Source organism: Saccopteryx leptura, chromosome 2, assembly GCF_036850995.1.
Source record: "Saccopteryx leptura isolate mSacLep1 chromosome 2, mSacLep1_pri_phased_curated, whole genome shotgun sequence".
Classification (NCBI taxonomy): Eukaryota; Metazoa; Chordata; class Mammalia; order Chiroptera; family Emballonuridae; genus Saccopteryx; species Saccopteryx leptura.
Window position 1 is genome coordinate 276303334 of NC_089504.1, and position 13323 is coordinate 276316656.

At 37.0% G+C, this 13323-nt stretch overlaps 2 protein-coding genes across 5 annotated transcripts in view; both read right to left on the reverse strand.

The window, feature by feature from the left end:
- Positions 1-13323, reverse strand: part of CD55 (CD55 molecule (Cromer blood group)) — a 37240-nt gene that overhangs the window by 15311 nt on the left and 8606 nt on the right. For 3 of the 4 annotated variants that reach the window (XM_066361865.1, XM_066361868.1, XM_066361867.1), the window contains exons 6-7: positions 6048-6161; positions 4833-4916 (exon numbers count right to left, since the gene is read on the reverse strand). In XM_066361865.1, coding sequence (XP_066217962.1) covers positions 4833-4916; positions 6048-6161 — 198 coding nt within the window. The remainder of the gene's footprint in view (positions 1-4832; positions 4917-6047; positions 6162-13323) is intronic. The other variant, XM_066361866.1, reaches the window with a different exon arrangement.
- On the reverse strand, positions 4924-6042 carry LOC136393992 (uncharacterized; the record flags this gene model as incomplete). Its single annotated transcript, XM_066366533.1, has 1 exon — positions 4924-6042. A coding segment is annotated over one exon (1119 nt), but the record flags the coding sequence as incomplete, so codon positions are not given.

Here is a 13323-nt window from a genome sequence, read left to right on the forward strand (position 1 = left end):
GAAGCGCCCATTTGCTTCTCCACCCCCCCCCCCTCCTTCCTCTCTGTCTCTCTCTTCCCCTCCCGCAGCCAAGGCTCCATTGGAGCAAAGATGGCCTGGGCGCTGGGGATGGCTCCTTGGCCTCTGCCCCAGGCGCTAGAGTGGCTCTGGTCGCAGCAGAGCGACGCCCCAGAGGGGCAGAGCATCGCCCCCTGGTGGTCAGGGCGTCGCCCCTGGTGGGCGTGCCGGGTGGATCCCGGTCGGGCGCATGCGGGAGTCTGTCTGACTGTCTCTCCCCATTTCCAGCTTCAGAAAAATACAAAAAAAAAAAAAAAAGAATAAACTCAAAAAGATCAAAGACTTAATATAAGACTTGAAACCATAAAGTTCTTGATAGTAAATATAGGTAGTAAGTCCTGACATTTTTCTCAGCAATATTTTGTTTCTGATATATCTTCTAAAGCAAGGTTAACAAACCAACAAAAGATAAACAAATGAGATTACATCCAACTAAAAAGCTTTTGCACAGCAAATGAAACCATCAACAAAATGAAAATGAAACCCACTGAATAAGAGAAGATACCTGCCAATGATATATATGACAAGTGGTTAATATCCAAAATTTGTAAAGAACTAATACAAATCAACCTAAAAAAATCAGACAATTCAATTTAAAAATGGGTAGAGGACATGAATAGGCAATCCTCCAAAGACAAAGATAGTCAATAGATGAAAAGATGTTTATCACCATCAATCACCAAAGAAATGCAAATTAAAACCACAGTGATATATCACCTCACACCTGTCAGAAAGGCTATCACCAATAATTAACAAACAAGAAGTGCTGGCAAGGATATGGATAAAAAGGAACTCTGATGCACTATAGATGAAAACACAAATTGATGCAGCCACTAGGGAAAACAGCATGGAGGTTCCTCAAAAAATTAAAAATGGAACTATTTTATGATTCAGTGATTCCACTTTTGGGTACATATCTAAAAAAGCACATAACACTGCATAGAAAAAATGCATGCACCTACATGTTTATTGCAGTGTTATTTATAATAGCCAAAATATGAAAGCAACCCAAGTGCATAAAAAAGGCAATGGTACTGTGTAAAGCGGAATATTATCAGCCATAAAAGGAAAGGAATTTTTACCGTTTGTGACAGCACAGATGGACCTAGAGGCTATTATACTAAGTGAAATAAGTCAGTCAAAGAAAGACAAATACCATATGATTTCACTTACATGTGGAATGTAAAATAAACAAACAAACAAAACAAAACAGAAATAGATACAGAGAACAAACTGATGGTTGCCAGAGAGGCGGGAGATTTGGAAACTGAGTAAAAAAGGTGAAAAAAATAAGAAGTAAAAATTGGTGATCAAGCCCTGGCTGGTTGGCTCAGTGGTAGAGCGTTGGCCCTGGTGTGGAAGCCCCAGGTTGGATTCCTGGCCAGGGCACACAGGAGAAGCTTCTCTACCCCTCCACCTCTTGCTTCCCTCTCTCTTTCCTTCATTTTCTCTTCTTCTCTCCTCTGTAGCCAGGACTCCATAAGAGTTGGCCCCGGGCACTGAGGATGGCTCCATGGCCTCCACCTCAGGCACTAAAAAAAAAAAAAAGGCTCCAGTTGCAACGGAGCAAGGCCCCAGATGAGCAAAGCATCGCCTCCTAGTGGGAATGCCAGGTGGATCCTGAGCAGGGTGCATGCAGGAGTCTGTCTCTGCCTCCCTTCCTCTTACTAAAAAAAAAAAAAAAAAAAAAAAGGTGATTATAAATTATTCATGGGGATGTAAAGTACAGCAAAGAGAAAAAGAGAATATAGTCAACGATAGTGTAATAATAAGTATGATGCCAAGTGAGGGCCTGAAAGATCAGGATCACTTTCTAAATTATATGATTGTCTAACCATAGTGCTATACTACAGAAACTATTTAATATAGAATAATATTAAATGTCAACTGTAATTGAAAAATAAAATTTAACAGCACAAAATAAAGTTTGCTCTCAAAAACAGCTGTATTTTAACTTAATTGACAGGTTTAATTTAAATTTGTTAAATTATCTTGAAAAATTTTTTAAGATTTTACTTATTGCTTTTACAGAGAGAGGAGAGAGAGAGGTGGAGGGGAGTGAGAAGTATCAACTCATAGTTGCTTCACTTTAGTTGTTCAGTGGTTGTTGTATATGCTTTCACCAGGCAAGCCCCGGGTTTTGAACCAGCAACCTCAGCATTCCAGGTTGACGCTCTACTGTGCACCACAGGCCAGACATCTTAAATTTTTGCAGAAAAATATTTCAACAAAATTAGCTCTAAGACAAATTTATATAAAGTGAAATTATTCTCCTTATCTTGCCCTATTAAAAAGTGGGGGTCCTGGCTGGGTGACTTAGTGGATAAAGCGTAAACCCCGTGCACCAGAGGTCAGGGCACATACAAGAAGCAATCAGGACACATCTAAATGGAACTAAGCAAAACAATAAGTTGATGCTTCTCTCTCACTTTCTCTCCCTCCTTCCCCTTTCTCAAATCAAATAAAACATTTTTAAAAATGAGCATATTCACCCTAAAACTTTAGGCTTAGAGATATCATAAAAATTTAAGAAGTCAGTAAGCACATGCAAGTGTTAAAATTAACTAAATCTAAATATACCAAAGAATATAAGACACAAAACTAATTTTGAGTGCAAAAAGTCTCATTAGATAATGTAAATATGACAAACTGTTTATGTAAGTTATAAAATGTACACAAAACAATATTATGTACTTCTTGTGGACACATACATATAACATAAGAATAAAAAAACAGAAAGGTTGCATACCAATCTCAGGCTTAATTGCCTTAGGTGTGAAATGTTCAAAGGAACTTTAACAATGATGTCTGTAATGGTCAAGTACTTAAAAAATATCTGGATAATGGCAAACAGGCTTCAAGATAACAATTATGATATAGAGAAAATCATGAAATCATGGTCATTATGTGTAAAACTATTTTTTATAAATGCAATTAGCTGATGCCACTGAAGACTGACCAAATTCAGTTAGGAATTGAAGATTCCCCTATTAAAGAATGGAACTAAATGGAGTGAGATTTTGAGTATTTGTGTGTATTCGGATTTTTACCTAGCAGAATAAAGAAATATACAAAGGAAATTTCAACAACAGTATCTAATGTTTTAAATTTTCAAAAATTATTTGGATAATGGCAAAATAGACTTTAACATAGCAATTACAAAACATTGAAAACAAACAATAACTATGATTTGAAGGCCCTAGACTAGAGAAATAACTAATTAGCCCAGGCAGAAACTGATCAAAGCCAAGAGAGAAAACTGCGTGCAGTGAGATTTGCATACATGCAGCTGAAGGAAATCCCTAGGCTGAGTGGTTTGGGCAGCAGAAACCCACAGTCCTACTGGCTTGAGAAGTGAGAGGATGGTCAGAGCATCCGGGAAGTGAGGGGCAAATCTGAGGGGCTGCTGCTGTTCTATATCTTTTTTTTTTTTTTTTTTTTTTTTGTATTTTTCTGAAGCTGGAAACGGGGAGAGACAGTCAGACAGACTCCCGCATGTGCCCGACCAGGATCCACCCGGCACGCCCACCAGGGGCAACGCTCCGCCCACCAGGGGGCGATGCTCTGCCCCTCCGGGAAGTCGTTCTGCCGCAACCAGAGCCACTCTAGCGCCTGGGGCAGAGGCCAAGGAGCCATCCCCAGCGCCCGGGCCATCTTTGCTCCAATGGAGCCTTGGCTGCGGGAGGGGAAGAGAGAGACAGAGAGGAAGTGGGGGGGGGGGAGAAGCAAATGGGCGCTTCTCCTATGTGCCCTGGCCGGGAATCGAACCCGGGGCTGACGCTCTACCGCTGAGCCAACCGGCCAGGGCCTGTTCTATATCTTGACATTTGTGGTGGTTACGCAAATATTTGCTTTAGAAAATTTACTGAGCCACACATGTAGATTTTATGCAGTTATCTATGTGTGCATTGACTTCAATGAAAATGTTAAAATAAAATTTTAAAAGTTATCAAAAAGGCTTAGTTCAATTGAGATTTCCCAAGCAAGAATAGAATAGAATAGAATAGAATAGAATAGAATAGAATAGAATAGAATAGAATAGAATAGAATAGAATAGAATAGAATAGAATGAGATAAAATAAAATAGGTGTGTTTATTGAAAAACAAGAATGCCTATAAAATGACTATCCATTTAGGCAAGTGGTAAGACAAGACCTCCTGGTGGTCTGAATCAGCATTAATTTGTAAGAGGGGTTTTATTTCTTCACTCAGTAGGTATTTCTGAAGTCTACAGCATATTTTATTCCACTTTTATGAAAAGGGCCTTTATTTAAAGAGCCCTGTATTATTATGAACTACTATTTCAAAGAACACCGTGTTTTCAGTTACGGAGCAGAAACTGCTGAGATACTTCACCAAACTAGCAACGCTAGGGAATCTGGAGTGATCCTTTAGCATGCTTGCGGGATGGGTCTCCATCAGTGAACCAGACCCAGAAATCAACCTTACAGATGGCGTATATTTCATCCTTTAAAGAGTTCTGAGGAATTCAATGACTCCCTAAAGCTAATACAAAAAACAGAATTTCTTTATCAAGCTTAACTTAGCATTGTTTTTAAGGGGCCACACCTTTTTCTATATTATTGCGAAATGTTTTCTATTCTAAAGATTTACTCTGGCACAATTCAAGTCTGCCTCTGAAGAAAGTCCAGGACATTAGTATGAAAAAAACTCAGGCTACAGCAAATCCCAGACTATTTAATATAATCCTGATCCAGGAGAAATTTCCACCATAACACATTAGATCCATAGGAACCTGAAGTATGTCAACTCACCTGAAGAAGTGTTTCCTCCTCCTTTAGGTGTGCTTCTTTTATGAAAAGGTGTTATTGCCATGGGAACATGTGGACTCTGTGTTTCTGTAATATGAGCAGAGGTCAATCTTTGTGTTGTATGGAAACCTTTAGTCACTGGGGCATGTACAGCAATGAACTTTTGTGTAACTGGACGACTCTGTATAAGGGAAGTTTTTGCTGTTGTGGATCTTGGGGTTTTTGGTGTGGCTTGTGTAGAAAAATTTGATATGATGGGAGTCTGGGCTGCTGGTAGGGTCTCTGTAGATAGAGAGACTGATTCAGAGGAATCATTTGCTATGATAGGTTTCTGAGGAATTGGTGGAGTTTCCATAGCTGGAAAATTTAAGGTAGGTTTCTGAGGAATTAGTGGGACCTTGGTTGCTGAAAAATTTATTGTAGTGGAATGCTGAGGAGTTGATATAGCTTCAGTAGCTGGGATGTCTACTGTGGAGGGTTTCTGAAGTGTTGATAGGACTCCTGTAGCTGGACTGTGTGCTGTCTTAGGTTTCTGAGGAGTTGATGGGGCTTTGGTACCGTAAACATCCACTGTGGTGGGTGTCTGAGGAATTGATGGGGCTCTTGTAGCTGGAATGTTTACTGTCTTAGGTAGCTGAGGAGTTGATGAGGCTTTGGTACCGGGAACATCCACTGTGGTGGGTGTCTGAGGAATTGATGGGGCTCTTGTAGCTGGAATGTTTACTGTCTTAGGTTTCTGAGGAGTTGACGGGGCTTTGGTACCAGGAACATCCACTGTGGTGGGTCTCTGAGGAATTGACGGGGCTCTTGTAGCTGGAATGTTCACTGTCTTAGGTTTCTGAGGAGTTGATGAGGCTGTGGTACCGGGAACATCCACTGCGGTGGGTGTCTGAGGAATTGATGGGGCTCTTGTAGCTGGAATGTTCACTGTCTTAGGTTTCTGAGGAGTTGATGGGGCTTTGGTACCAGGAACATCCACTGTGGTGGGTGTCTGAGGAGTTGATGGGGTTTTGGTACCTGGAACATCCACTGTGGTAGGTCTCTGAGGAGTTGATGGGGCTCTTGTAGCTGAAATGTTTACTGTCTTAGGTTTCTGAGGAGTTGATGGGGCTCCTGTAACTAGAATGTGTACTGTGGTGGGTTTCTGAGTTGATGGGGCTCTTGTAACTGGACTGTGTACTGTTTTGGGTTTCTGAGGAGTTGATGGAGCTTTGGTACCTGGAGCATTCACTGTGGTGGGTCTCTGAGAAGTTGATGGGGCTTTGGTACCTGGAACATTCACTGTGGTGGGTCTCTGAGAAGTTGGTGTGACCTTGGAAATTGGAGGACTTTCTGTGAAAGAGAAATGTTTTGAAAAATTAGCTAAATAATGCTGTTAAGTTTTAGGAACCAGTTGCTTACTCAATGACTCTTCTCTTTCTCCATAAACACTTAAATGACATTTAAGAAACCAAATCTTGTGCATTTCCCAAGAAACTAAAATGCTAAACTGTTTTTGTTTTAATATAAATTGTACCTACAAGCAACTAAATATACTAAAGTAGTATTGAGATACTTAAACTGTTTTCTTTGTGAAGAAAGAAAGCCAATGTCAAGAGTCAGCAATGATCTAATTCTCATAAATTGCCTCCTTTGCTCATGCTAAGACCAAAGAACAGCAGGATGCAAACACTGGACCAACAGTAATCATCACAACAGTATCACAGAGTCACTTTTTCTGCAGCTTTCAGTATATGTTAGTGACCTTGGAAACTTCACTTGTTTCACCTGCTTTTTAAAGTAATAAATCAATAAAATAACTCCCCTTTTCTCCTCTTGTGCTGGTTACCAACTTTACATATGTCAATTCCTCTCTGGATTTTAGGTGAGCTAACAAGTAAGTATCTGAAGTGCAGCTTCAGTTAAGATCTTATTCTGAGAATCACATATATCAACACAGTAAAATTGTAGGTCTTCAGGCCTGCGTGCCTTTGGACTGCTTATGCAGACTCTTCCAAGGCAGTACCGAGCAGGGCTAGGCCTGCTTCACCACATCCTAGAGACCAAGTTCTCTAATTCCTCTGAACTTCAGTTTTCTCTCCTATACCACAGAGCAGATTTTTTTAATGCTATTGCACGTTTGGATTCTACCTAGAATTCAAACTCCAATAAGATGTTGCAGTCCTTTGCAAAGTCGGTATCCATTTACCCCCGCGGCTGCTCTCTACTTCCTCTGGCGTGTTCATGTTTTACCTGGGATGATCTTTGTTCCACTTGAAGGATTTCCTTTAGCTTTTCATTCTGTGCAGGTCTCCTCTTCTTGTGAAAAGTTCCTTTGGTTTTCATATGAGAACATCTTTATTTTACATTTAGTTTTAAAGGACATGTACACTGGGTATAGAATCCTAGGTTAGCAGTAATTTTCTTACAGCATTTTAAACATTTCTTCTTATTGTCTTGGCTTCCATAATTTTTGTTGTGAGTCAATGACAAGATGTTTTTTTTTTCTTGTTTTTTTTTTTTTTTTTTTTTGGAAAAACCACAATAAAATAAAGACAGAGACTTTATTTAGGTAAACGGTTTGCTTACTAGCAAGACACAAGTTCCAGTAAACAAGTGAAAGTGTGCATCACCTGAGACAAAGGGGAGGTTGTTCTTTATTTCCTTCATTCTCATGCTTTATTTTTTTAAATTAAATTTTATTGGGGTGACTCTGGTTAACCTACTATACAGGTTTCAGAAGCCCAATTCTTCAACACATCTATTGTACACCATATTATGTGTTCACCCCTTCCAAGTAAAGTTTCTGTAACATAGCCATTTATCCCCCCTTACACCCTCTTGTATCTCCCCCAGTCAAAACCCCGGCAATCTCCACATTGTTGTCCATATCCGTGAGGGTTGTTTTGTTTTTTGGTGTTGGTTTTTCTTTTTTCACACAAAACCCCCTCCACCCAAGAACTGTCAGCCTGCTCTCTATGTATAAGTCAGTCTCTATTTTGTTTGTTACTTCATTTTGTTCATGAGATTCCACTCATATGGCACTTGTTTTTCTCTAACTGGCTTATTTCACTTAGCATAATGCTCTCCAGGGCTATCCATGCTGTCGCAAAAGGTAAGATTTCCTTTATTTTTATGATCATGTAGTATTTCATTGTGTAAATATACCATGGCTTTTTTATCTCCTCATCTACTGATGGACACGTGGGCTGGTCAGTGACCAGTTTTATTGTTGCTCCTTTGAAGATGAGAATGTGTGTTTTTGTGTCTTGGTGTTTTTCTTATTTCTTGGGGTTTCCAAACTTTTGCTATGGGGTACCTGTAAATAGTTTTATTTTTTTCTTCTAAGAGACCTGAGAGTTTTTGGAATTTATTGGTTGATGTATATAATTAATATTGAAAAATTCACAGTATCTTTAGATATTTCTCTTGCTCTTGCTTTTATTTCTCTTTTTTTCTCTCCTCTGTTTCTAACACATCTTGGAGTAGTTTAACATGTTTAAAATATCTCAAACTCTTATCTATATTTTACAATTTCTTTCTCTTTGTGCAGCAGTTTGGGCATTTTTAATTGATCTCTCTTCCAATTCCTCATACTGTCTCCTGCTATGTTCAAATTACTGTTAAACTTATCTGCTACATTTTCAATTTCAGATATTATATTTTCCAGTTATAGAATTCTTATTTTACTTCATTTCCATAGATACAAATTCTGTTTATCTTTTCTTTTAATATCTTACACACATTAATCACTACTAACTCATTATCTGGATCTTCTTGATATGGTTTTATTTTCTCCTCCTTTGGTTATATTTTTTTGCTTCTTTTCATGTCTAATAATTTGTTATTGTGTGTCATATATTGCATATAAAAATTCAGATGATAAGATCTTCCAAAAACAGGGCCCTCTCTTGTAATTGATCTGAGGTGATCACATCCTCAGCTCATGAGAGAAGCTGGGTTACAATGTGAGTGAGACTCCCTCTTGCCTCTGCTCCTTGAAAGTGGCCCTTCTGGGCTTCTATTAACAGCTTGGTAGATATTTGGTTCCTCAACCCAGGGACATTGTGGAAGATACAGGTCTATCCTTCACAGATACCCTAGCCCAGCTGTCTGGCCTCCTTCCCCATATAGCTTCAAAGTGGACACAATGTCTTAATGAGGAGAGACTGCTTGTATCTTTAATACATGCCTGTACCTCTGATGGGTATTTGTTGTCCAAATACCATAAGGTTCAGAGAGATTTAATTTTGTACTTTGGAAGCTTTGGGTCTAGCTCCCCAGTCTCACGTGCAGCCCCAGAATCAGCAAAAGGCCCTTGGAAAAAACTGGGTCTGTATTTGAAGAACCCAATTTCAACAACCATTAAAAGCTTTGCTAGTTTCTGTCTTCCCTGGCAGTGGTCTTTTATTTGGATCCAGATGAATCTTTAGCTCAGGGCCTCTCAGAATGATATGTCTTTACTCCCCACCCCCAGGAATTTTAGTTTACTCAGTCCTAGTTCTTCCCATGGCTATATCTTATGTCTTTAAAAATAGGATTTTTTTTATTTTGTGTTTTTTTTAGTTTATTTATTTATTTATTTATTTATTTTAATCTATTCCAGTTTTGTAGTTACTATAATGGGAACATTTCCATAATCTACTTAGCCACTAGTACAGAGAAGTAAGCTCTAAATAACTGGTGATTTAAAAAAAGATGGGAAAATAAATATAAAGTTGACCAAATTTTAAACACCATATAAAAACCCATAATTAAATAAATTTAAATAAAACAACATTTTCACTACTTATATTGTCACATCTCCATATCATAAAGACTATTATCATTAACTGTGCAGTGAATCAGCACGATGATGGCAATATTGGTGAGAGAAGAAATTAGTAGTTTCTTTGGAAACAATGTTTGTAACATTTATCAAAAGTTTAAATGCATATACTTTTGCTACAGTAATTATACTACAAGGACTTCATTGATAAAATGTACTTACACATGTGCAATGAACAGATATACAATAATATTTGTTGCAGGATCTTCTGTAATAATAGTTGTGTGTTTTTTTAAATCGAAACCCCAAAGCTAAATTCCCTTCAGAAGTAGACTGGTAAAATAAATGATATATTTATTAACTGAATACAATTCAAAAAGAAATATGTATATGTGCATTTACTTTCTAGGGTAAAATACAAAAATTTGAAAACAATGGTCACTTCTGATAGAAGGATAAGGATAGGTTTTATTTCTCACTTTACATTCATTTTCATGGTTTTATTATTATTTCACTATATTTATGTATACTATTTATATAACAATTATTTTAACAAGCAATCCTATTTAAAATTCATGCTGATAGAATTTCAAGTATAAAATATGACACTATTTAAACAGATGCTACTGATTAGTACTGTGCAGGTTTATAATATAACTTCACTGATATTTTAAGTATCTCTTCAAAAATATATTTTAAAAGCATTTCTAGGCCTTGGCCAATTGGTTCATTTGGTTAGAGCGTCAGCCCCAAACACCAAGGCTGAGGGTTTGATTCCTGGCCAAGACACATACAGGAAAGGACCAATGAATGCTCAACTAAGTATAACAACAAATGAAGGCTGCTCTCACTCTCTCTCTCTTCCTTCCTCTCTCTGTGTTTCTAAAATCAATCAATAATAAAATAAGATAAAACAAAGCATTTCTAAAGATTCTGAGAGTATAGAAAAGGCAGTAAGGAAAAAAGTCTAGAGGATGAAGAAAAGAGAATAGTCAAATCCTGGGAACAGAATATGAATAAATGTAATTTAATGAAGCAAACAAAGAAAAGTATGATCACTGTCTAGATCTCTTAGTTCAATCTAAGAATCCCCTCAATTGTATAAAACAAACTGCTTTTATATACTTTGTGTAAACTAAGAGATATCTGTATTAACTTAATGAAAATAAAAGGATAAGAAACAGCAAATCTATAAAGCCAGTCCTATCCTGATACTAAAAGCAGACAAAGAAATTTAAAATAAAATTACAAGACAATATCTTCTTTTTTTTGAGTGCACACACAAGAGAGAGAGAAAAAGAAAGAAAGAGAGGGGCAGAGACAGATAGGCTAGAAAGGAGAGAGATGAGAAGTATCAATTCTTCATTGTAGCATCTTAGTTGTTCATTGATTGCTTTCTCATATGTGTCTTGACCGAGGGGCTTCGGCAGAGCACCTTAGGGGTCATGTCTGTGATTCCATGCTCAAGCTAGCAATCCCGCACTCAGGCTAGTGAGCCCAAGCTTAAGCCAGATGAGCCCATGCTCAAGCCGGCAACCTCAGGGTTTCAAACCTGGGGCCTCAGCATCCCAGGCTGATGCTCTATCTATTCACTGTGCCAACTCCTGGTCAGGCCATGCCAATATCCTTGATGAACATAAATGCAAGAATTTTCAACAAAATATTAGTAATATGAATTCAACAATACATCAAAGGAATTAGACACCATCATCAAGTAGGATCTATCCCTGGATGCAATTATGGCCAACATCCATGACTCAATCAATATGATACATCATATTAACAAAATAAAGACTAAAAACCACATGATTATATCAATATATTCAGAAAACACATTTGACAAAATTTATCATTATTTTTTAAATTTTATTTATTGATTTTAGAGAGAGGAAGAGGAAGAGAGAAGGAAAGAGACAGAAACATTGATCTGTTCCTGTATATGTCCCGACAGGGATCAAATCTGAAACCTTCATACTTTGGGATGATGCTCTATCAGGCCATGGCATTCATCATTATTTTTATGATAAACATTTTCAACAAAGTGGGTATGGGTAGAACACACCACATAATAAAACTTATATATGACAAACGCACAGCTAATATCATTCAATGGTGAAAAGCTGAAAGATTTTGGAACAACACAGGGATGTCCACTATCACCATTTCTATTCACCAAAACTTTGGAAATTCTAGCCACAGCATTCAGATAAGAAAAAAAATAAAAGACATCCAAATTGGAAAGTAAAACTCTTACTATTTGGAGATGACACAATACTGTATATAGAAAACAAAAAAGACTCCACCTAAAAAACTACTAAAACAAATAAATAAATTCAGGAAAGCTGCAGGGTACAATATCAATAAACAGAAATCAGCTGTATTTCTATAGGAAGTTCATAGACTCTCTGAAGTATATATATATAATCTCCCCAAGGGTAAACATATAATAAGTATGTAAACTGCTTAGCTTTGCATTCAGGCCACTCCATTCCCCTTGGTCATATTTTACTTTACAGTACAATAAATTCTCTCCAATTAGGGTAAAGCCCTTAATACATTTTGTATTATAGCCTGTCTATATACATAACAAACAATCAGAAGGAGAATTAAAGAAAATAATCCCATTTATAACTGCATCAAAGCGTAAAATACCTGTAGTTAGGAATAAATTTAATCAAAAGGTGAAAGACTTATACTCTAAAAACTGTAAGACACGGAAGAAAGAAACTGAAGAAGATACAAAATAAATAGAAGAATATACCTTGCTCAAAGATTGGAAGGATTGATAATGTTAAAATGTCCTTATTACCTAAAGCAATATAAAGGTGATCTCTCTTACAATACCAATGACATCTTTTTCACAATTAAAACAACTAGGCTTAAAATTTATATGGAACCACAAAAGACCCCTCAAAACCAAAGAAATTTTGAGAAGTAACAAATTGGGAGGTATCACACTCCCTGATATCAAACTGTACTAAAAATCTACAGTAATCAGACAGTATGTTACTGGCCTAAAAACTGATATACAGATCAAGGAAATAAAATGGAGAGCCCAAAAGTAAATCCTTGCTTATATAGTCAACTAACTTATGAAAAGAATGCAAGGATATACAATGCAGTACAAATCGTATGTTCAATAGTGGTGTTTTGGGAAACCTGAACAGATACTTGCAAAAAAAAGTAAAATTGTACCATTTTCTTACATCATATTCAAAAATAAACTAAAAATGTATTATAGACTTAAACATAAGACCTGACACCATAAAACTCTTAAAAGGAAACATAAGCAGTTAACTCCTTGAAATTATTCTTAACAATATATTTTTGGATATATGTCCTCAGACAAGGAAAACAAAAGAAAAAATAAGCAAATATGACTATATCAAACTAAAAAGTTTTTGCACAGCAAAGGAAACCATCAACAAAATGAAAGAAAAACGACTGAATGGGAGAATACCAGCAATTGATAGATCCGATAAGGAGTTAATATTCAAAATATCATATATAAGGAACTCATACAACCAACACCCTCAAAAAATAATCCAATTAAAAAATGGGCAAAGAACCTCAATAAAAACTATTCCAAAGAGGACATACAGATGGACAACAGACATGAGAAATGATGTTCAATGTCACTAATCACCAGGGAAATGTAAATTAAAACCACAATGAGATATCTCCTCACACCTGTAAGAATGACTATAACTAATAAAGCAACAAAGAACAAGTCCTAGTGAGGAAGTG